This window comes from Bos mutus, chromosome 25, assembly GCF_027580195.1.
Source record: "Bos mutus isolate GX-2022 chromosome 25, NWIPB_WYAK_1.1, whole genome shotgun sequence".
Classification (NCBI taxonomy): Eukaryota; Metazoa; Chordata; class Mammalia; order Artiodactyla; family Bovidae; genus Bos; species Bos mutus.
This window is the reverse complement of record NC_091641.1, coordinates 12,760,925-12,785,855: the sequence shown is the minus strand read 5'-3', so window position 1 is coordinate 12,785,855 and position 24,931 is coordinate 12,760,925. Positions and strand designations below refer to the sequence as shown.

The following is a 24,931-nucleotide window of genomic DNA, read 5'->3' as shown; positions in this document are numbered from 1 at the left end:
AGCTGAGTAGGTTAAATTAAGATTCCTTAAAGTTTTTCTTCTTTGGCTTATGTTGAAACTCTGGAACTGAAGTGTGTTTAGGAGGCAGGAGACAATGACAGGAGGACGGGAAACAATCAGAAAAGAAAGGCATCTCCTCTCTGTTTCTCATCAGTCCCCTAGCACGAAGGTTTTAAGGATCCTGATGCCATCCATGGACCACACAGGAGTCAGAGAGGAGAAACATGAAAGGAGGGCCAGGGAGTGTTTTAACCTCTTCCCTTGTCTTGGCACAAGGGGATGGGAAAGAAGGAAAAGATAGTTTTCCCAGCAAAGCTTTGTGGTCTGAAAGCTGTGCTGGAGGAGCGGGAACTGAGGGTCAGTGGAAGAGTTTCTGTTCCAGGGGCATCTGCAAAGAAAGCCCCCAGTCCACTCCTGCTTAGAGGTCAGGTCTACCTTGGGCATGGAGGGCAAGGGCCACAGGCAGACGTCCCTTGACGAAGACTCTCTCCTTGACCAAACTTTAATCACGCTCCTCTGAGTCCTCTTCTTCACCATGCCTAGACCTTGGCCTTCTGTGTCCATCCTTGCTGAGTCCAGTTTCAGCGAGTGCCAACTACAAATTGGCACTTGCCATCTTTGTCTACAAGGATTGAATCACGAGCCGCTGCAGCTGCTGACCTTCAACACCCCCTGATAGGAGTTCAGGGTGGAGAGCAGAAATGAGTCACTCATTTCAGTGCTCTGGGAAAAACTGGCAGAGCAGGTCTTCAGATAGCTAGATATTTTCAAAAGAAGATTTTAGGAAACTAATTCTTGCATCTCCTCCTACCTAAGAAAGCACTAAAATCATTAATGGTGACATCTGCTCCTTGGGACTAGCAGCAAACCTCTACCAAAACGTGTGCTTGACTGCACGACCCCCTATCAGTCACTGAAATCATATATATACTGACCTTCCCTCTGCCTCTGTGGAGCAGTTTCTCAGAGCTGTCTGGAATGCTCTCTCCTGGGCTGTAGTCCTCATTTGCCCCAAATACTTCCCTGGTGGCTCAGACGTTAAAGAATCTGCCTGCCATGTAGGAGACCACCGGGTTCGATCCCTGGAGGAGGGCATGGCATCTCCTCCAGTGTTCTTGCCTGGAGAATCCCATGGACAGAGGAGCCTGGGGGCTACAGTTAATGGGGTTGCAAAGAGTCAGACACGACAGAGCAACTTTCACTTTCACAACTCTCATATTGTGCTTTTTTTTTTCAGTTGACACACAGATGCTGAGAAGTCATTGTAAAGAGGAATTATTTAATCAAGTTCTTCCTCTCATAGATTTCATGTCTAAATCCTTGGCCTGACTTCAGCAAGAACCTATTAGCTCAGTTTAGCAAGACTTCTCTCACTTGGAAAGGAGTGGTGGTGGGAAGAACTGGGAGATTGGGATTGATATACATACATACACACACACACACACACACACACACACACACACTATCAATACTATGCATAAAATAGATAGCTAACGTGAATCTGCTGTGTAGCCCAGGGAACTCCACTCAGTGCTCTGTGGTGACCTAAATGGGAAGGAAATCCAAAAAAGACAGGTATATGCATACAAATAGCTAATTTACTTTGCTGTACAATAGAAACTAACACATTGTAAAGCAACCATACTCCTATAAAAATAAACAACAACAAAAAGAATCCTTCTACTCTTGATGTTTCTCTTAGTAATTTTCTATCCACTGACTCTGTCACTCTGCTTCTTGGCTATACATCCCCATTGTCCTTGTATTCGGAGCTGAGTTTGACCTCCCTCCCCTATTATGAGAGATGACTCCTACTGCAGTAGTCTCGGATAATGTCTTCCTTATCACTAAACAAATTTCATAAAAATTTTTAGTGCCCGTTGAATGGAGGGGATGAATGGCTGGGGTGTGGATGAGCATGACTGTACAGAAGAACTTTGCCCTGGTCCCCACTGTGCCCCAACAAGGAATGGTTGCACAGATGCCTCTGGAAGGTTGGGCAGCAGGGAGCATCCTTCAGATCGACACAAAGGGTGGGTCTGTAACCTGGAAACACTCTTATCCCCACTGTGACTGAACACAAGGGTCTGCTGTGCTTTCCCAGGACTTTCATGTCCTTGATAAAATAGGTGGAAATAGGGATGGTAAATAAAGACATTTCTCGCACATCTAGCTAATTAAGACAGTTTTCAATTGCTCCCCAAACCAAAGAGTCATTTCTTGCCCCAGAGAATCAGGCAACAGATTCACAGCAGTTGCATGATAAAGAACCCAGCCTCACTGGGGCATCTGTAGAGGAAAGTGCTAAGATGAAGAACTTGCTGGGGATGACTCTCTGGAATCTGATGGCAAAAGGCAGAGAACCAGGAAGGGGTCAGCAGGTGGTCCTGGCCAGGCCTGCCCAGCTCCAGGGAGGCAGTGGCATCAGGCAATCCTGTGGAAAGTGCTCACTCCCTCCTGAGGACATGTTAATGGAAGTCCCATTTCTGACTTTTTATGCTAATTTAAATGATGTATGTCCATGCCCCACCGAGAAAAAGGACAGTGAATTAATACACACATGAAATAAAACCACAACCCTCAGCAATCACTGTACAAGTGCTCTTCTAAAGCCTTTTGGATGAAGGACTGCTTTTCTCAACTTTTAAGAAATCCTTCTACTATCACCTCCCTGTTTTGAATACATGTAAGTCATTAAATACTTGGTTTCTTAATGAGAAGCGAGTGCAGTGGGTCAACAATCTGTTTCAACACTTCCTGCTTAAGAAAAATGAAAGGCCCATTCTTACATCCTGTCTCCACTCTCCATTTTTTACTCAGCTTGTTTTTTTTTAAGTGTTTGTCTAATATCCATGACTATGTATCTCTGAAATTATTTAACTCAGGCTGGCTTGAACCCACACGGTGGGACTGGAACCCGTCCTTCAGCAGAGCAAACACGCTGACTACTTCCTGGGCTTCCCTGGTGGCTCAGCTGGTAAAGAATCCTCCCGCAATGCGGGAGACCTGGGTTTTATCCCTGGGCTGGGAAGATCCCCTGGAGAAGGGAACAGCTACCCACTCCAGTATTCTGGCCTGGAGAATTCGATGGACTGTATAGTCCATGGGGTCACAAAGAGTTGGACACGACTGCGTGACTTTCACACTTTACGAAACAAAACTTGTTAGGAAAAAAAATGCAATGTGAATTACTTTTGTTCTGGAGCACCTGAACCTGTTACCCACTGGAGATTCTCACCCTCATAAGATACTGAAAGTAGACAGAAGACCACCCAGGCTCAGCCCAGCTTGTACCACTCCTCAGGGACAAACCAGAAGCAAAAACCAATGAGTGAAAAGTGATATTTTTTCCCCCAGTGGACAACACAATGAAAATACAACTTCTTTTCCAATAATCATTTTAAACGTTGATCCAAAATCTTAATAATAATGAAATAATTAGTTAAACTTTAGAAAATCATCACAATGCAGTTAAAGCAAGAAGTGAAGAATAGAAGCTTAACATTTTAAAAAACTAACACTTAAATGTTGGGTTATAAAAAATACTTGTAAATAATTTTTAGATTGAAGATTCAATAAAAGTTGAAATTTTACACTATTTACAAAATAATGACAATTCTAACTCAAATATAAAAACTTATGAGGTGTAGGAAGCTTTGTGCTCAAGAGAAAAACACATAACACATTACAATAAATGCTTCTGCTATTAAGCAAGACAAAAGGAAAATAACTGATTTTTTTTTCAACTAAGAAGAATAAAAAGCAAGAAAGCAAGGGTAACAGATGAAGAGACAAAATAAACTGTAGAATCCATATACAGGGAAGAAAAAAACCCTGATAAATACGGAATTGATTCTTTGAAAAGGCCAATGAAATAGATTTTACAATTAAATCTAATTTTAAAAGGGGAAATAAAAACCATATAAATGTCATGAGGATTGAGAAAAGGGCTTTGACTACTATTGTAAAAAAGCTTTTAAATGTTTTAATGACAAATGAATGGCAGATTGTCACTATAGAAAGCTTTCTGAGAGGAAGCACATGCTGGCACAGACTATTCATTGAAAAGCCTGGAAAAGTCATCAAGAATTACCATCCAAAAAGGCACTAGACCCAGATTGTACTACAAGTACATTCTGTCAATTTTTTGAGGAATAAAAAATACCATGGAATATGAAGTAGCCCAGAACATAAAAGAAAAATGCAAAAGTTTGTAATTATCTCCAAGCAGGTATAATGCTCACAATAAAAGCAGTAAATCCATCACACACACCTTGGAAACAATATGCTAAGTGAAAGAATCCAGTCATCAAAATACCACTTTTGCTATTTACATGAAATGTCCAGAACAGGCAAATCCATAGAGACAGAAGATTAGTAGATTGAGGACCGTGGGGGTCAAGGGATATGAGTAACAGATTTAAGGTGATGAGTATGTAGTAAAATCATGGTGATGATTGCACAACTTGGTGAAAAGTGAAAGTCACCCAGTTGTGTCCAACTCAGCGACACCACGGACTATACAGTTCATGGAACTCTCCAGGCCAGAATACCGGAGTCGGTAGCCTTTCCCTTCTCTAGGGGATCTTCCCAACCCAGGGATCAAACCCAGGTCTCCCGCATTGCAGGTGGATTATTTACCAGGAGCCACAAGGGAAGCCCAAGAACACTGGAGTGGGTAGCCTATCCCTATCCCTTCTCCAGGGGATCTTCCCAACCCAGGAATTGAACTGGAGTCTCGTGCATTGCAGGTGGATTCTTTATCAACTGAGCTAGCAGGGAAGCCCAACTTGAATATACTAAAAACCATTTAGTTGTACTCTTTAAATGGATATAATGGATGACATGAATTAAATCTCAACAATGCTGTTATTTGAAAAAAAAAAAAAGAACACACAAAAGACAAGACTACATACAACATTCACTAATTGAGTGTTGAAATTTTTAACCAAAATCTAACAACTAACACACTAGGACCAAGTAGAATTTATTTCGGGGATACTAAATGGCCCTATCTTAGATAATTTATTAATGTAATTCAAAATATTAATAAACCAAGAGAAAAAAATATAAATGCAAAAAAAAAAAAAAAAGCCATGTGAAAGCATTCAATATGTATTCCCAAGAAAAACTCCTGCTAAATTAGAAAGAAAATTTCCCTAACTGGCTATCTCTTCAAGATAAATATCCAGTCTTAGGCATAATGGTGAAACACTCACAGGAATGAAATAAAGATCTGCTGTCACCATTCATATTTAGTATTATTCAGTAGGTTTCAGTGGAGGCAATAAAAAAGTTAAATATAGTGAAAGGAGAGAAACAAGAAACTTTATGCTTATTTGTTCACAATGTAATGCTCTACCTTGAAAAATAAAAACAAGAAAAGGAGCAAAAATTATTAGAATTATAAAGACTTCAGAATTATTTCTAATGAAAGTTTTTTTAATTGAAGTAGAACAGACCTACAGAAAAGTGTGAAATCTCGAGTGTTTGGCTTCTATCAGTTTTCACAAATAGAATACATCCATTTAAGCATCATCAAGTCAAGAAATAGAAGATGACCAGTGTCCCAGAATCCCTCTGTGCACTCTCTCAGTCATGACCTTCTTGTCTGCTCACATCCTGAGTAACAACACTGCAGATTAGCTGTGTTTGATTTTGAAATTTATATAAAAGAATGAAACTATGTATTCTCTTTGGGAACTGGATTCTTTGATTTAATATTATGCTTGAGAGATATGCATGCTTTTATTTTTTAAATGTAGCATTAATATCCTCAGATAATATATTGTAGTTATAAAAAAAAGAACCGGGTACTGTAACAAAAGATCAGTTAGAGAATCAATACAAACTCTTGAAAATTGAAATGCAAAAATGGGAAAAGAAAGTTAAGGAAATTTCCGAGAAAGTATAGTCAAAACACAAAAAATGAAAAATAAGAAAGTAAAAGACAAGAAAATCAGTCCAAGAGATTCAACACCCAAATATTAATAAAAAGAGTTGCAAAAAAATGGAGAACACACACACAGAACATCAACAATGAACATGAGTTTCCATTGGAAGGTTCTACTGAGGGTTCAGTATCATGGATAAAAAATAAATCTCTCCCAAAGCACATCATCTTGAAATTTCAGAATACCTGGGATAAAAGGATTTCTAAAGAGATAAAGATAAGCCACCTTTAAAGAACCAGCAGTCAGAATGACCCTGGACTTCCAAATAGCCACTTTGGAAGTTTGGAGACAACAGAACATACGAGGAAAAATCTTTCCAAGTGGAAAGTGGGAATCTAGGTATTTTTAGATACACTAAGACTAAAACATTTGCTTGAAGACATGCATCACTAAAATGAGGGAATAAGCCAAGAAAAAAAAAAAAGGAAGAAAAGACATGAGGTCAGAACATGGGGGATACAATATAGGTGAGAAGTGAAGGGAGCCTGAGCACCTGTGTTTCAGTGCGCAGCCAGTTCTGGTGGAAGGGGTCAGAGCACTCTGGAAAGTTTTCTTTCAAAAAGATGAACTGGATGGAATCTAATGTGACTGAGAGGATTGAGAGAGAATTCAGACAAGAGATAGAGGGTTTGGGATGGAGTTAGTGAAAAGTACCTAGAGAACAAAGTAAGCAAACAAACAACCACAAAAAGGCAATAATTAAGTACACAGAAATCAAAAAGCTGTGCAGGAAAAGCGAAATAACCAAAATATACCACTTGAATAAGCTGCAAGTAATTATAATAATGTAAATATTAAAAATGATCTAGGAACTTCTCTGGTGGCCCAGTATTTAAGACTCCACACTTCCACTGCAGGGGATGTGGGTCCCACCCCTGGCTGGGGAACTAAGATCCTGCATGCCACAGGGCATGTCCAAAAATTTTTTTAAAAAGATAATAATGTCTTAAAAAAAAATAAATGATCTGAACAAAATTACAATACAATTATAATGGAGGATGGGGGAAAGAATGAGAGGATGTATAAATGCAAATGGGTGTGAGTGAATGACAAAGAGTTACTACATCATCTTTCATAGTAGGAAGTTAAGAAATCACACTTACACCTCAAAAAACAAGAAGTAGAACTGTAAGTATGGTGACGGAGAAGTAAACAAAAGGATCATTTGCAAGAGTGGAGAGTGATGCCCCTAAAGAATGAGCAAAGCCTTGTAGAAGATATGTTTGACTTTTTAAACACATCCATCTATAACCTTTATAAAACTACAAAATAATTTAAAACATGTAAGAAACTAATGAAATATTAATAGTGGTTATCACTGGGTGGTGTGATTATGAGTGATTATCTAATCTTCCTTTTTATTTTTAAATTTTTTCAATGAATATTAAACTTACAATGCATACATAATACATTTTACCATGAATACTTAATAAAAAAGGTATTTTTACAATGTGATTTTAAAATTCTCTAGTCTCCTCGTCACTGCCCTTGTTCTTCTCTGCTGGGCTGGAAGACAACATCTGGATTAGAAGCAGGGCAGAAAATTATTCTTATTTTTTCACCCCTGAAAGCCTATAGACAAATTACAGAGCTCTAATTTCATGGCTGTCAGCCTCAGCTCCTCCTTCCTTATATTCTTTAGGATTTGAAGTCTCTGCAATTTCGAGTTTCTTCAAGCCAATATTCCAGTTTTTCAGAGATAACAAGATTTAAGGCTTTTTTTCCCCTCTTCTATGCATAGTTATTTTTAAGAAACTACTATAGGGTTTTGGGAGAGGAGAATGTGGATGTCCTGGTCACATAAAAATTCAATCAATGAAACCACCCTCTTTCACAACTCAGAAGCATGTATATACAAGGAGATACACCTAGACAGGGGTTGGAAAAGTCAAGGCAACCATTTGGAGTCAAGGAAAGTTACATATCAGCCACAGAGGCACAGAGGTGGTCTGAAAAAGTTCAGCCCTTCAGGCAAAATCACTGCATTTGAGGGTCCCAGCAATTTACAACCAGAGCTCAGTGATCCCTTGGGAAACTAGGAATCCAAAGGGCCATCTTGGGGCTAGGGCAGGGGGCACCCCAGGCCAAGAGAAAGCAGGATTCAGAGGTGTGACTCCAGGGCAGGCAGGCAGGCAGGCACTGCAGACACTTCCAGAAGCCTAGGGCTCACTGCACAGCTGGTATCCCAAGTGACCGACTGGCCAGAGTGAGAAAGGCCCCAGCTCTCAGGAAGTCAGAGGAGTCTATGAACTCGCTGGTGGACTGGAGCGTGTCAAGTGGGGACACCACCCTAGAGCCTCGTAGAGGGAGTAGAATGGGAGGAGCGGTGGCAAGTGGAAGGAGGGAGATCTGGCTAGGATGCTCAGTGGCTCACACTTCAGGATGGGAACCTGGCTTCTCAGCTCACAGCGCAGTCACTGGAGTTGCACCTTGACCCCCATATGTCAGATGTCCTGGCCCAGGACCTAGGGCAGAGCTGGGTGTGCAGACCAGAAGGTATGGCAGGGTCTCAGAGGAGCCAGAGACAGAACAAGCTGGGGGCCTGAGGCAGGGCTGATCAAACACATGGGTCCTTACTGCTGTCCACACTTGTCCTCCAAAACCCGGGTGAAGCAGGGCTTGGGGCACAGCCCGCCTTCAGAAATGCCCTTCTCTTTGCTCTGCAAGAGGCAAAGCCTTCAGGAGGTGATGTTCCACTCTAAGCTCCAAGGAAGCAGACCACAGCTCTTACGATTTGAGAGAAAACCCTCTTGCTCCACTAAAGCCAAGTACTGGAACTGGTGCTGGGGAGAATTCAGAAGGGCTCAGAATAAAAGCCCACAGTTTTCCTACCTAAGATCTCATAAGGAGGAGACAAGGGACAGGAAGGTAGCGAGAGGGGACAGGTGCCCAGTTTTGGTCCAGAGAGAGAGGTAGAAATGTGTCTGATAGTGAGGTTGGCACACAAGTCAGGGGAGGGAGGTGCTTTGCTCCCATTTTCCATGGAGACCTCGAAAGGAGACTGCCCCACAGGTGGCCTTATATCCATGGGGGACCCATCTCATCCACGTGACCATTATGGTGTGGTGTGGCCATGTGACAGGAGGCTCAGCTCCCATGGAGGGAAGGGGGCTGAGTGAAAGCCAGAGGAGCAGCGGGGGGTCCCCCTCCCAGGAGATGAGCCTGCAGCAGAGACTAGGAGGGGTGGGGGGGAACGTGACCTAAGCTCAGGTGTCTGAAGCCAGTATGGGCCACGAGGGCCTAAGGAGACAAGCCCTCATCACAGTTAGGCCAGCTGCACACATCTGCCAGTGACAATAGTCAGGAGGGCTAAGGACACTGTCCAAGGGAAAGAGAGACACACAAAGACCCTGAGGCTTCTGCTCAGCCATTTAGGGCAGGGGTCCCCAACGCCCAGGCCATGGACCAGTCGTCCTCAGCCTGTTCAGAACTGAGCAGCACAGCAGGAGGTGAGCAGTGTCCCATTGCTTCCCAAGGCTCACATTACCACCTTTCCCTGCCCTATGTCCATGGAAAAATTGTCTTCCATGAAATCGGTCCCTGGTGCCAAAAAAGTGGGAGCTCACTGATTTCGGGGAAATAAGTCCATGTGTCCTCACACACTCAGAAACCATCTGAGATGAGCATCGTTTCCTGAAGAGGCCGAGCATTTCCAAAGAAATGAACTATTGCTAGTAACCCAAACCCAGCAGCAGTCCCTAGCCCCTTTCTGAACTGGCTGAGCCTGGCATATAGTAAGGGCTTAATCAGCATTTGCTGGAGAGTGAATGAATGATTCCGTAGTCTGCTCTTCCCTGTCCAAGACAGATTTAAAACTATGGAAATTTTCTAACAACCTAATGGCAGAAGTGATAATTTATCTTTTCTCTCCACATCAGAGCATTTAATTGAGGAGAGGATACCAGAGATGGCGAGGAAAAGTTCATGTTCATCACCTTTCTTTGGCCTCATTGCCTTTTTACTTCCCTTTACTTCATCATCACCTACCTCACTGTTGGGATGCCCTGTAGCGGGTGGGATGGGGTTGTATGTGGAGAAGGAATTGTCTGGATTAAGAGTTACTGTCAGCTTGTTTTTCAGTACAGATGAAAGCAACTTCCTAGAAACCTTTACCGAGCAATGGCAAAATAAATGATTACATGAATGATGAATGAATCGATGAATAAATAAATAGACACCAAACTATTGAATTAAGATAAACTGAATCAGGATAGGAGGTGGGGTTGACCTCTAAAGTGAAAAGCTGTCACCTGCTGGGAGTCATTCTCAGAACCCTTCCCTCCACCTGAAACTTTAGGTATGGCTGGAGCATGGGACTGGCTCACCCCCCAGCCAGCTGTGTTTAGGAAACTGCCCACAGCTACCATGTATGTTGCAGTCAGAAATTCAGTGTTAATAAAAGACACTCAAGAAACATCTCTCTTTTTTCTTTAAGTTAAACTTCTTAGGAACCTGGGGTCCATTGAACTTCATGCACAGAAGTCAGACTCCAAAATGCGGACTTGAGCATACCAAGTCTATAAAGGGCCTCCTGGGCGGGGTGAGCTTTCCTGGGCCTCCCACACCACCTGTTCTCAAAAGACTTTGAAGGGGCTTCATCCTGCAGAACTGGTAGTTACATTGTTCAAAACAGCAAGGCAAGCTGGGCGCAGCCTCTCTGCTGCTATGAGGATATGCCACCAGGGTGGCTGAAGACACAGGAGCCTGGAGTTCTCGGAGAAAATGAAATGCATTGCCCCTGACTTCGCATGTGCTTGGTTGCAGAAGCTATTTTTAGAGCCACGTTGGCAGCAAAAAGAGTGAAGACTGTGACCTAAAACTCCAGAGAGAGATTGCAAAAGTGTCAGCCTGAATCTCTCTACTTTGAAAACATCTGGGTAAAAACTCCTGCAGCTTTCAAAACGGTGCTGGGTCCCCAGGATGAAGAATGTCTCCGTGTCCAGGAAGGTAATAGCAAATGGTCATTTGTGTACGCAGGGCTGCTGACAGTTCATTATTTGGGGGAAAAAGTCACTACAGGCTCTGCCATCAGTGCTTATGATGAACTTCCTGAGCTTGGAAAGAAAATGCTATTTGCTTTCTCTCCCATCTAAGAGAAATGAGTCCTGTGTTCCTGAATTTCCAGAAAAGAGGGGTGAAAATGGATGAGGGCTAGGCTCCAAGTGGAGCCTTGGACATAAAGGCTGTGCCAACTGGTAAGGCCTGAAAGGGACTAACCAGTCTTGAAAGACAGAAACCCTCCCCAAGTGCTCTGAACTCACTCTGAGAGTCTCGTCCAGTTACTTTTTGGGCTTTGAGGGTGGAGTGGAAAAAAGCAACGAGAAGAAAGGGCAGGGGAAAGAAGTAATATAAAATAGCCCAGAAGGACTTCCTTGGTGGGCCAGTGGTTAAGAACCTGCCTGCCAATGCAGGGGACACAGGTTCAGTTCCTGGTCTGGGAAGATCTCACACGCTGCAGGGCAGCTAAGCCCCTGCAGCGCAACTACTGAAGGCCACGTGCTCTGAAGCTCTGCTCCGGAACAAAAGAAGCCACCGCAACGAGATGCCCGAGCACTGCAACGAAGACCCAGAGCAGCCAAAACAAATAAATAAATAAGTAAAACGAAAGAAAAAGAACCCAGAAGACAATACAGTCTGGAATCATCAAAAAGGAGGGACTAAAGCTATTAGAATTAGAAGCCGGAGCCTACTTCTCCCGACATACCTGAAATGATACCCATCCAGCTCCAACCAAAGAGGAACCTGAGTCCTACTGTTGCTTCCCCACCAGATCAATTTGCTAAAATTAATGGTACTGCTGCTCCCCTATTCGTGTCCAGGAATAACTCAGGAACAAGACATTTAACTCAGAGATAAAGCGTCTTCCATTTTTAAAAATCTGGCTTCCCTGGTGGCTCAGATGGTAAAGAGTCAATGTGGGAGACCCAGGTTTAATCCCTGGGTCAGAAAGATCCCCTGGAGAAGGAAATGGCAACCCACGCCAGTATTCTTGCCTGGAAAATTCCATGGACGAAGGAGCCTGGCAGGCTACAACAGTACGTGGGGTCGCAAAGAGTCGGACATGACTGAGCAGTGAACACTTTCACTTTTCAAAGTGAAACTCACCTGCTCTCGGCAGCCCACCACACTGAACCTCTATGTGGGTGAAGAGGAAAACCTTCCCAACTATTCAGATTCACCTATGTAGCTGCCGTGAGCTGTCACAACACACTTTGGTTGATGGAGGCAAGATGATGCTTGTCAATGCCGAGAACAGTCACACTGCAAGCTCCACTCTTGCTCCAGGGCACTGCCTAGGAATTTTGCTTCCAAAGGAAAAGTGTCTAGCAGTGATAACAGTGTGTCACGCAGAAAGAAAAACTGATTATTCAGATGGCATTGAAGGTACAGAGTTGATGTCAAGAAATACCATTAATTTCCCAAAAGCACCGTGTTCACCATTGTAAAAGCGTAGTTCATTCTATAATGAACAGCCTCCCTCAAGAGACTCACTTGGCAAATGTGGGTCCTTTATTTTTCTGTGCAAATCCCCATGGCATTAAAAATGCCTCTCCTTAAAAGGGAACCCTCTTACACTGCTGGTGGGAATGTAAATTGGTGCAGCCACTATGGAGAACAGGATGGAGGTTCCTTATAAGACTAAAAATAGAGCTACCACATGATCCAGCAATCCCACTCCTGGGCATATATCTGGAGGAAAACATAATTTGAAAAGGTGCACACCCCAATGTTCACTGCAGCACTGTTTACAATAGCTAGTACACAGAAACAATTGAAATGTCCATTGACAGATGAATGGGTAAAGAAAATGTGATACATATATACAATGTACAACTAATCAGAAGAATAAAATAATGTCATTTACAGCAATATGGTTGGATCTAGAGATTATCATATTAAGTGAATTAGGTCAAAGACAGGTATATAATATTGCTTACATGTGGAATCTAACAAAATGGTAGAAATGAACTTATTCACCAAACAGAAATAGAGTCACGGATGTAGAAAATAAACTTATGGTTACCAAAGGGGCCAAAGGGGGGACAAGATGAGGGGTGCTGGGACTACTCTGCCTTTGTCTCCACACCAGACCCTGAACACCCACAACTATATACAGACTACTATATACAAAAAAGATAACTAATAAGGACCTACTGTATAGCACAGGGAGCTCTACTGAATACTCTGAAAAGAATCTAAAAAAGAGTGGATATATGTGTGTGTATAACCGATTCACTTTACTGTACATCAGAAACGAGAGGGGCATGAAACCTCACAGCTGACCAGTACTGACTGAATCAACACTTTCTATCAACAGGGCTCCTCTAGGACTGTCCCCTGAAGAAAGCAAGTAGAATTCTGAAGAGGATTTTCAGCTGTAAATTTTCCCATGTCTTGCTTCTGCTGTAGAACTCTATTAACCGAAACATTTAATTATCTACAACACCTCACACCATAAACTCAGAGAGCTTACAATTAGAGCTTTTCATCTGAGGGACCAAGAGCTTTGTTATGAAAATTTTCCACTATAGGAACAATATACCTTCAAATGCTGGGTAGGTTTTATGGATAAGAAAATTAAAAGCTCATTTATGCAGATGGTGAGTGACCTGCCTAATGACACAGGCCCTGTTGGTGGCAAAATCGAGCAAGGCATTCCTATTATTGGGAAAATGTCGGGGGAAGGAAAAGAAGGTGGAGGATGGTTAGCTTTTCTACCGTGATTCTTCTCTTCCTGAATTGTGACAGGCTTCCCTTGGCCCCTGTGCCAGACTCTTTTTCTGACTCTCCTTTCCTAGATTCAAACTGAAGTCCTGAGCACTGTGGTCTTCAGACCCAGTCCTTTACCCACAGTGCACTGCACTTTGTCAGTATTCATATACACCATCCAGGTAGGTCAATGGTAATGGTGGGTCTGTCTGTGTGAGATATTCAACTTCTGCCCAGGATGTGCCATGGCTTCTGAATCCCTGCTTGGAAGTCAACCATGACAACTTCACTGCTCTGGAATTGGATCCCAGTTTTATCTCCTTGTGTTCTCTGTGTTGTCCTGTCCTGCCACTTCCCCTGCTCCCCAAAGGGGACACCACACAAGACTCTGAGCCAAGAATTAAGATCTGACTATCTTCATCTTGTTGCAAGATTGGCCATCTGCTATCTGTCGATGGCCACCAGGTCCTAAGGTAGAATTCACATTCTGTACGATCCATTTATGTAAAGCCTACAATTCAATAGATTCTAGTATGTGCACAGAGTTTTGCAATCAGTACCAAAATCAATTTTGGAACATTTTTATCAAGCCCCCCCAAACCCTGTTTGTTCTCATTAACAGTCATTTCTCCCACCACTCGTCTCCCACCCCTAGGCAACCACTAATATACCTTTTCTCTCTCCCAATTAGCTTTTTATTCATATTCATTTTGGCTCATTGGATCAATGGATGGAGCCCAGACTCCTCTTTTTGATCTCCTGTTTCAAGTTACTCAGGCTTCCATCTTCCCTCTGCTTTATTTTCCCCTTCATTTTTAAACACACATTCTCTACCTTTGTCTCCACACCCGACCCTAAACACCCACAACATCCTTGCTGTGCTGTCAGTAGAGGAACTCAGTGGACTTGAGTTGCCCAAACTCTGCATATCCCAAAGGAAGAACTGACCCTTGCCAGGCTCCTTAAAGATAACCACTAAACCCTTGGAATAGCCTGCCCAATAAGGGTGTCTTTGAGGCCCTGGGTCATGCTGTAATTAGTTCAACTTCTGCAGAGGGAGGTGGGGAGGAGTGGAGACTGAGTAGCCAAGTTCAATCACATGGGTGCTCCATGCCTACAGGACTGACTCCCAGTAAAAACCAGGAATACCAAGGCTCCAGTGAGCTTCCCCAGTTGGCAATACCTTATGTGTTGTTACATGTCACCTCTGGGAGACTAAAGCACTACCTGTGCAACTCCACAGGGAGAGGATAACCAGAAGCTCATGCTTGGTTTCTCCTGGACTCAGCCATATGCCTCTTTTTGCTTGGCTGATTCTAATATGTATTTTTTCACTGAAATAATCCATAACCACGAGCATGATTGCTTTTCTGAGTGGTATGAATCCTTATAGTGGATTGTCAAACCCAAGGGTGGTCATGGAGACCTCAAACACACTCATTTTCTAAGCTGACCTCTAATTGTGTCATCTTCCATATACTTTCCCAGGGAAAATCCCCTGCGGCTTATAAGACTCAACAAGTCACCCCCTTTCCAGAAGAAAGAGCACAGTGTGGAAGGGCATAGACTCTGAACCCACTATATCCGAATCTCAGATTCATCTCTTACTGGACGTGCAACCTTGAATAAAGTGCTGCTCCTGCGCCTCAGTGGCATACCTGTGAAATGAGAATGGTAAGAATACTTATCTCGTAGGGCTAGTAGGAGGTGTACATGGATTTGTATTGTGTAAAACAAAAGAAAAATGCAGGCATATAGAAAATTCCAGCATTATTGATGGTTTTTATAAGCTTTCCTAGTCACTCCAGGTTGCTCAGTGGTAAAGAACCCACCTGCCAATGCAGGAGGCACAAGAGATGTGGGTTGGATAAATAAAAAGCTAATTGGGAGAGATAAAAGGTATATTAGTGGTTGCCTAGGGGATGTGGGTTGGATACCTGGGTTGAGAAGATTCTCTGAAGAAGGAAATGACAATCCACTCCAGTATTCTTGCCTGGAAAATTCCATGATCAGAGGAGCCTGGCAGGCTACAGTCCACGGGGTCTCAAAGAGTCAGACATGACTGAGTAAACGAGCACGTGCACAGGCACCTGAAACCACGGCACTCACAAAGCTTCCCCGCTTCGACAAATCCGCGTTTACCTGCACTAATGTGTGATTATGCACACTTGAGCCATGTGTCTCCAGCCAGCCCAGGAGCTCCCCTAAGAGGATCGTGCAATCCATCATTATGAACCCCCAGCCCTGGAAGTTTCTACCACAAGGCTGAACACACAGTTCCTAAAATATATTTGCTGATGCAAAGGAAAGTGAAAGTGAAAGTCACTCAGTCGTGTCTGACTCTTTGCGACCCCACAGACTATACAGTCCATGGAATTCTCCAGGCCAGGATACTGGAGTGGGGAGCCCTTCCCTTCTCCAGGGGATCTTCCCGACCCAGGAATCGAACCGGGGTCTCCTGCACTGCAACCGGATTCTTTACCAACTGAGCTATCGGGAATGACAGCATTATTTCCAAGTCTAAGAAGAGCTGATTCTTCACGTGAAGATTTCCTCTCTGTAAGCTAGTCATTCTTCCTCTACAGGAAAAAAATTACCTTCTCCTTTTGTATACATTTGCACACAGAATTTGAGATTCCAGCAGCTATACATTTCCAGGACAGCCCTTTCAACTCTGAGTCTAACAGGCTCTAATGGTCCCTGTACCTTGTAATTTATGATCAAATTATATGTTGGATTAAGGATTGCTAATTGTTAATCATCAGCTTGAATTAGTTATTAATGAGTAATGTCACTAATTACAGGGTCACCTAACACAGAGCAGGCGGGCACCACTGGCATATCCCAGAAGATGCCTGATGAGTCAGCTTCAGCCAATGCCCTGAAAGCAACGTGCTGTGAAACATCCCACCTCTGACAACTCCACACACCCTTCCCTCCCATGGTCAAAGTCATGAGATTATACAGCTGAAAAGAACTGTGAAGATCAGTGGTTCCCAAGTCGTGAGCTACAGACATCTGAAGGCTGCTGAGCTAAGGCAGGTGCCCAGGAATTCATGGTGCCTTCAGGCTAAAGATATTATATCCCTCTTCCTTATCATTGCTACTATTTTTCACATCTATGGACATAATGCTATGAATAATACAATTTAACTTGGCATTAAAGCACAATAGAGTTCTAAGCAGGTTTTTGTCAAGAAACCGTCATGGAAAATCTATTGATTTTACATTTCTGGGCCCCCAAAGCAGTCATCAGTTAGTTTGGGGGTTCCTGGTCAGCTCACCCATTCCCATTCCTCTTGGCAATTATTCCAGATCTTTATTTTTTAATGAATTTTTAATAGGAAGATAATTGCTTTACAATGTTGTGCTGGTTTCTGCCATACAACTATGTGAATCAGCTATTAATATACATACACTTTGCCAACAAAGGTCTGTCTAGTCAAGGCTATGGTTTTTCCAGTGGTCATGTATGGATGTGAGAGTTGGACTGTGAAGAAGGCTGAGCACCGAAGAATTGATGCTTTTGAACTGTGGTGTTGGAGAAGACTCTTAAGAGTCCCTTTGATGCAAGGAGATCCAACCAGTCCATTCTGAAGGAGATCAGCCCTGGGATTTCTTTGGAAGGAATGATGCTAAAGCTGAAACTCCAGTACTTTGGCCACCTCATGCGAAGAGCTGACTCATTGGAAAAGACTCTGATGCTGGGAGGGATTGGGGGCAGGAGGAGAAGGGGACGACAGAGGATGAGATGGCTGGATGGCATCACTGACACGATGGACGTGAATCTGGGTGAACTCCGGGAGTTGGCAATGGACAGGGAGGCCTGGCGTGCTGCGATTCATGGGGTCGCAAAGAGTCGGACTGAACTGAACTAAACTGATCCCTTCTCTCTTGAGCCTCCCTCCCACCCACCTTCCCCATCCCACCCCTCCAGGCCATCGCAGAGCACCGAGCTGAGCTCCCTGCGCTAAACATTTACACGTGGTAGTGTGTATGTTTCAATGCCGCTCTCTCAGATCATCCCACCCTTTCCTTCCCCTGATATGTCCACGAGCCCTTTCCTTCCCCCTCCAGGCCCACAAGCCTGTTCTCCTATGTCTGTGTCTCAATTCCTGCTCTACAAATAGTTTCATCAGTACCATTTTCTTCTGGCTCCACATATACGCATTAATATACAATATTTGTTTTTTCTCTTTTTTGACTAATTCACTCGGTATAACAAGCTCTAGGCTCATCCATCTCAGAGACTTTTGTCATTTTTTTCTGTGGCACCTAATTCAAGATCTACCTTTTACTCTTAGCAATGATTTCCTCTCAATTCATAAGGAAAATGTGGGTCACCCAGCATAAGCTTTCTCTTCTGGCTCTTCAAGACCAAACCACTCTTCGTGTCCTTGACTCCACCCCCTACTCCCTCTTCCTTCCCAATCAGCGCCACCCCTCCTTTCTGTGTCCTCAGACCCTCCTCCTCTCCTTGCTTCGTGCCCTCAGCTGTATGTACTGTGTTAAAATGGGACCTATTATGCCCATGTTGTATTTCCCTCGTAGCTCAGTTGGTAAAGAATCCACTTGCAGGTCAGGAGTCCGTCCCGCAATGCAGGAGACCCCGGTTCGACCCCTGGGTTGGGAAGATCCTCTGGCGAAGGAAATGGCAATCCACTCCAGTATTCTTGCCTAGGAAATCCCATGGACAGAGGAGCCTGGCAGGCTACAGTCCATGGGGTCGAAAGAGCGACAAAACCACCACGTCCATATTGGGGCTGAGGATGTTCGGGCAATAGACGCTGTATTTCAAGAAATCATGCAAAAAGAGGTCCAAAGCAGATAATCAAAAACCAGCTAGCTGACAAATGAGAGTGAGTAAGTGAAGTCTGGGAGAGGAATATGTCTGGAAAGATTCTCTGGAGTGAGCTGTACCCTCAATCGCCTCTCCAAGGAGAGAGGGTGGTATCCTACCATCTAACCCCAAGCCTGGTGGTCAGCGATCCTGGCAGTGGAGAAACACCCTCATTGGTGCCTGACTCGTGCTAAGCAAGGGAAAGGTGGCTGGTGGGGCAGATGGGGACCCTGTGTGTGGAAGTAGCCCCTCTCCTCCCATTTAGGACAAAGATGTGTGAATCCTGGAAACCAGATACGGAAGCCAGAAAAGATGTTGATCCGTCACTCATCCATTTTTTCATTCACTAAATAGTTTCAGCATCCCTGCGAAGTGCTAAGTACTTATTATTCTCCGGAATTACAACAGGAAAGCTGCAGTCCTGGCTTCATAAAGCATGTAGACTAGTAACGAATTAAGAATGATAAAGAAAGGGTCTTCCACTGGGAGAAACAGGTTGAATATCTAGCAGTATTTTTTTGTGTGTTTTGTTTTTTGGCCCTGATTACCAAACAGGAAGGAAAAAATACATAGGAAGAAAGAGAAAGAAAAGAGTAAAACGGAAAGAATATTCATCCCCTGAATGCAGCATCTCCTATATTTGTATTGCCTACCGGGAAGACTCAGTAGCTAAAGATTCATCCAATCTAATGCCATTTGGATGGTGAAAAAGTTCTCCTCACCCCATCCTTTACCAGATTAAAACCATTACTATTAAAATACTGAAATCACAAGGAGAATGGGAAACCATCACATCCTGACATTTAAGAAACAGTATTGTATCTGCTTAATAACATCAGAAGGGCCATAAAAAGTCCTTCCTTCAGTTAAATATCTCCATCAACTATTAACAGATTAAGCATTTCATAAGTTATGATACATTAAAAAGAGATCATTAATATTCAATTCTATTGTGTACATCAGAGATGCATGTCATGTTAACGACTCATGATCATGACTCCATTTTTTGAGTCTTCTTAAATGCATATTAGTCATCTTAATGTTACGTAAAATAGAAGATCAATTTTTTCCTAGTGCCTCACATATGTAGGGATAGTTGTGTGTTCTGGGCATTATAAAGCACTGTGTGTGTGTGTGTGTGTGTGTGTGTGTGTGTGTGTATGTGGACTCAGTAGCTCAGTCACGTCCGACTCTTTTGTGATCCCATGGACTGTAGCTCACCAGGCTCCTCTGTTCATGGAATTTTCCTGGCAAAAATATGGGAATGGGTTGCCATTTCTTCCTTAAGGTGATCTTCTCAACCCAGGGATCAAAGTGGAGTCTCCTGCATCTCCTGCATTGGCAGGCAGATTCTTTACCACCGAGCCACCTGGGAAGCCCCAAGCAGTGCACTGCATCCATTTCTTTTCCACTGTCACACTTTCATTCCCTTATCTGTCACGGCTGGAGGTCAGCCTCCCTGTGTGTCAGGGAGGAAGCAGTGCGTGGCCAGAAATATGAAACTGACTTTGAATCCATCGCATGAACCCTGTCCCTTCAAGATCTGAAGGCCTTGGGGTCTTTAGGCATGTCCCATTTTAATCCTGTTACAATACACATAACAAAATGTACTGTTCTTAATCATTTTTGTGTGTACAGTTCAGCAGCGTTAAATACATTTGCAGACTGTGCAACCAGATTCCAGAACTAATTTCATCTTGCAAAACTGAAACTCTGCACCCACTAAATAACAAGTACCCACTTTCCCATTCTCCCCAGCCCCTGGAAACCACCACTCTACCCGCTGGCTCTCTGAATTTGGCCATTCTAGGTACTTCATAGGAATGAACTCATATAGTACCTGTCTTTCCATGACTGGTTTATTTCACTTAGCATATAGTGCCCAAGGGTCATCCATGTTGTAGCATGAGTCAAAATTTCCTTCTTTCTTTCTTTTGTTTTTTAAATTATTTATTGACTGATTTTTGGTGCATTGCATCTCCCCTGCCTCACGTGGGCTTTCTCTAGTTGTGGTGGGCAGGGGCTACTCTCTAGCTGCAGTGCGTGAGCGTCTCATTTTGGTGATCTCTCTCTCGTTGAGAGGCAAGGGCTCCAGGGCATATGGGCTTCAGTAGCTGCTGCTCTAGAGGGCAGGTTCAGTAGGTGTGGCGCACGGGCTTTAGTTGATCCTCAGCATGTGGGATGGTCCCAGACCAAGGATCGAACCCGTGTCCCCTGCGGTGGCAGGCGGATCCCTATCCACTGTACCACCAGGGAAGTCCTCTTTCTTTTTCTTAAGGTTGAATAATATTTCATTATAATTTTGTTTATCCATTATCTGTTGATGGACATTTAGGTTACTTCCACCTTTTGTTGATTGTGAACAACACTGCTATGAACACGAATGTGCAAATATTCCTTTGAGACCCTGCTTTCAACTCTTTTGGGGTATATTCCCATAAGCAGAACTGCTGGACCATATGATAACTCTGTTTTTAATTTTTAAGGATGGTTACACTGTTTTCCATAGCAACTGCACCTTTTAATCTCCCCACCTGCAATACTCAAGGATTTCAACATCTCCACATTCTTGCCAACCCTTGTTATTTACCTTTTTAAAAACTATGGTAGCCATCCTGATGGGTGTGAAAGGATATCTCAACCAAATATCCCTTAAAGTTATGCTCTGGTTTTCAAATAATACCTTAGTGATGAATCTACATTATTATTTGCAGAAATCTGAGAGTGCAGCCCTGCCACAGTACACGAAGCCACTGAACATCTAGGCTGGGATGGGAACTGAGCTATGAGACAGCCCCAGCTGAGCAAGTTATTAGCCCCAAAGGTTACCTTCTCTGTTACATAAAATCGGCTCATCTGGTAGCTCTACCCTAATGCAGTCTGTCAGCTTTCAATTTGTGCTAGAAAATAAGAGAATATGGAACAAGGGTTGTTGCTGTTCAGTCACTAAGTCGTGTCTGATTCTTTGTGATCCCATGGACTGCAGCATGCCAGGTTTTCCTGTCCTTCAGTCTCTCCCGGAGTTTGTTCAAATTCACATCCATTGAGTCGATGGTGCTATCTAAACATCTCACCCTCTGCCGCTCTCTTCTTCAGCATTCAATCTTTCCCAGCATCAGGGTCTTTTCCAATGAGTCATCTCTTCGCATCAGGTGGCCAAAACATTAGAGCTTCAGCTTCATTAGTCCTTCCAAATGAATATTCAGGGTTGATTTCCTTTAGGATTGACTGGTTTGAACAGGGATCAGTCCATTTCAAAACTCTACTCTGGTTTATCAAAATTTTATAAACTAAGAAAGAACTTCATGGATCCTTGCAGAAAATCCTCACTCCTGTTCCACAGTTGCCCCTTTATACCAATAAACACAGCCCAAAAACAAGGGCAAAGAATCAATAAGATGGCCCCTTCCATCTCTTTGAACATAGAACCATGAAGATATTAAATAAGTTTTGATTCTCACATAGAACTCATAAAAAATATTGAACCATAACTCAGGTAACACCTTGTTTGAAAATCAAAGCATTTGTGGTGGGTTGAACAATACCCCCTGCTCCCTTCCTCCCAAAAAATATCCATATCCTCATCTCTGGAACCTGCTTATGTTAGCTTATATGGAAAAAAGGGCTTCACAGATATGATTAAGTACAGGATCTCAAGAAGAGGGAGATTGTTATGGGTTATTCACATTGATCCCAATTGTCATCACAAAGGCCCCTATGGGAGGAAGTCAGGAAAGTCAAGGGAAGAAGGTAGCCACGTGATGAAGGAAGCAGGGGGAGAAAGTGATGCAGTAGCCATGAGCCAAGGAATGAGAACAGCCTTTAGAAGCTGGAAAAGGCAAGGAAGTGGATTCTCCCTTCCAGTCTCCAGAAGAACCCACCTGCAGACACCTTGCGTTGAGCTCTGTAAGGTTCACTGCAGATTAGTGCAGTGCCTCTAGGACGTAAGAAAATAAATTTCTGTGCTTTAAGCCAGGGGTCCCCAACCCTTGGGCCATGAACGGTACCGGTCTGTGGCCTGTTAGGGACCAGGCTGCACAGCAGGAGGAGAGCTGCAGGCAGGCGAGCGAGCAAAGCTTCACTGTGTTTACAGCGGCTCCCCATCACTCACATTTCCTTCCATCAGATGAGAGGAGGCATCAGATTCTCATGGGAGTTTGAACTCTACTGTGAACTACGAGTGTGAAGGATCTAGGTTGTGCGCTTCCTTATAAGAACCTAAAGCCTAATGATCTGATCCTGCATTATGGTGAATAATAGTGTATACGGTGTACAATTATTTCATTTTATGAAAGTGAAAGCATTAGCCTCTCAGTCATGCCCGACTCTTTGCAACACCATGGACTGTAGCCCACCAGGCTTCTCTGTCCATGGAATTCTCTAGGCAGGAATACTGGAGTGGATAGCCATTCCTTTCTCCAGGGGATCTTCCTGACCCAGTTATCTAACCTCGGTCTCCTGCATTGCAGGCAGATTCTCTACCATCTGAGCCACTTCATTATATATACCACTTCATTATATATCACAACGTAATAATAATAGAAACAAAGTGCATAATAAGTATAATGGGCTCCAATTATCCTGAAACCATCTCCCCTACTCCCGGTCTGTAGAAAAACTGTCTCCCACAAAACCGGTCCCTGGTGCCAAAAAGGCTGGGGACTGCAGCTTTAAGCCAGTAAATTCATGTTCATTTATTACAGCAGCCACAGGAAACGAATATGGCATCAGAATCTACCAACTTTATTCACTGTCCCTTATATTTCACCTTCCCAACTGGTCCGCCACAAAGGACTTATCTCCTTGCCTCCAAGGGAAGCTGGCTGGGGTTTGGGGCAAAAGTCCTACCAAGCTGTCCAAAGGCCCTGGGTTACCCGTTGGGGGAGGGGGGCAGGTACCACACAAAAAATGTCCTTTGTGTACGTATTCCTACATCACGGCAATTGTAAAGCATCCAAGTATGGAAAAGTCCCAGGAATTAACACCTTTTCAACTCCATGCTTAAAAGCTCCTGAACACAGTTCAACAGAATACGAGGAAGAATGAAAAAGTGTGAGCATTCCTATTGACTGCCATCCTTCAGGACTGCTGTTTGATAAGCTGAGGCAGAAAATTTTTAGTGAAAAAGAAGCAAAATGCAGCATCCTTTCTCAACAAGAAAACTTCAGTGGGAAAACATCCCAAATCCTCAAGCAGCTGTTTTCCCCACTGCGGCTCCATCCCCAGGTGGTCTCTCCCAGCCTCTCTCCCTCCCTCCCTGGCCTGGGATCTGGGGACGCAAAGGCCTCCGGGGCACAGGCACTTGGCACAGACCTGATGGGGAGGGAAGGGTCTCCGGCGTCCCACCAGTCTTTCGGGGGGCTGATGTACATGCACCATAGCTCCCAGCTGTACCCGTGGGCCGAGTTCTCATACCGCTGCACCTCGAAGGTGTCCTGCTTGATGTTGTCGATGGAGGGAAGGATCACACGCTTCCGGTTCTCCTGGATCCGGGAGAGCACTGGTTCGGCCCTGAAACACAGAGAAGTAGAAATAAAAACCTCTCTCCTGGGCTTCCCTGGTAGTCCAGTGGTTAAGAATCCACCCTGCAATACAAGGGACACCGGTTCCATCCCTGGTCCAGGAAGACCCCACATGCGGCAGGGCAACTAGCCTGGGGGAGCTGCAACTACTGGAAACATCCTTTAGTAGACCCTGCAGTATCAACTCAGGTCCAAAGTTAGTATCACGGGCTCCTTAGAGCCGTGCTCTGCCACCAGAGAAGCCACCACAATGAGAAGCCCGTGCACCCAGCGAAGCGTAGCCCCCGCTCACCACAATTAGAAAAAGCTCGAGTGCAGCAATGAAGACCCACTACAGCCAAAACATAAAATAAATACAATTTAAAAAAAGCTCACTCCTGAGGCTCACCTGCACCCCCACTGGCTCAGACCTCAAGACCACAATGAACAAAAGCATCCTAGCTGAAGGCTGGGCTTTGGGCAGGCTGGAACTCACAGGGAGGTGGCTCTAGACGGATCAAGTGGCTTTAAATGAGCCCCGTGGCCTGCAGCTCAAGCCCTGGCCCCTGTGGGGTCACCACAGTGTCACCTGGGCTGGCTTGAAAGGCCGGAGGCGAGAACTGAGAACCCAGGGCCTCTGCCCCAGCAATTCTGGCCTGTCTTTTATACCCACAGTGTCTAAGTCAAGGCCAGGCCCTCCTGAGAGAACCTGCACTGCCCTGCAGTTTCGTGGTTTTCAGTTTCCCCTCTGGCACTGGCCGATGCCTCTGGTTTTCTTTTTCCTGCAGGAGCTGAACTGTCTTTCCCCAAATAGGTCACTTCTACCCGAGATGGCCTGGTTTCAATATGCATTTCACTAGCTTCTTTGTGCGTGTGACTATTTCCGTTGTTTTAATTGATTATTTAATTGATTTCTTAAAAGGCAT

General features: G+C 44.0%; 1 protein-coding gene across 1 annotated transcript in view; it reads right to left on the bottom strand.

The window, feature by feature from the left end:
- Window positions 1-24,931, bottom strand: part of GALNT17 (polypeptide N-acetylgalactosaminyltransferase 17) — a 429,083-nt gene that overhangs the window by 165,969 nt on the left and 238,183 nt on the right. Inside the window, exon 5 of the mRNA XM_005889873.3 lies at window positions 23,818-24,015. Within this exon, the coding sequence (XP_005889935.1) occupies window positions 23,818-24,015 (198 nt within the window). The remainder of the gene's footprint in view (window positions 1-23,817; window positions 24,016-24,931) is intronic.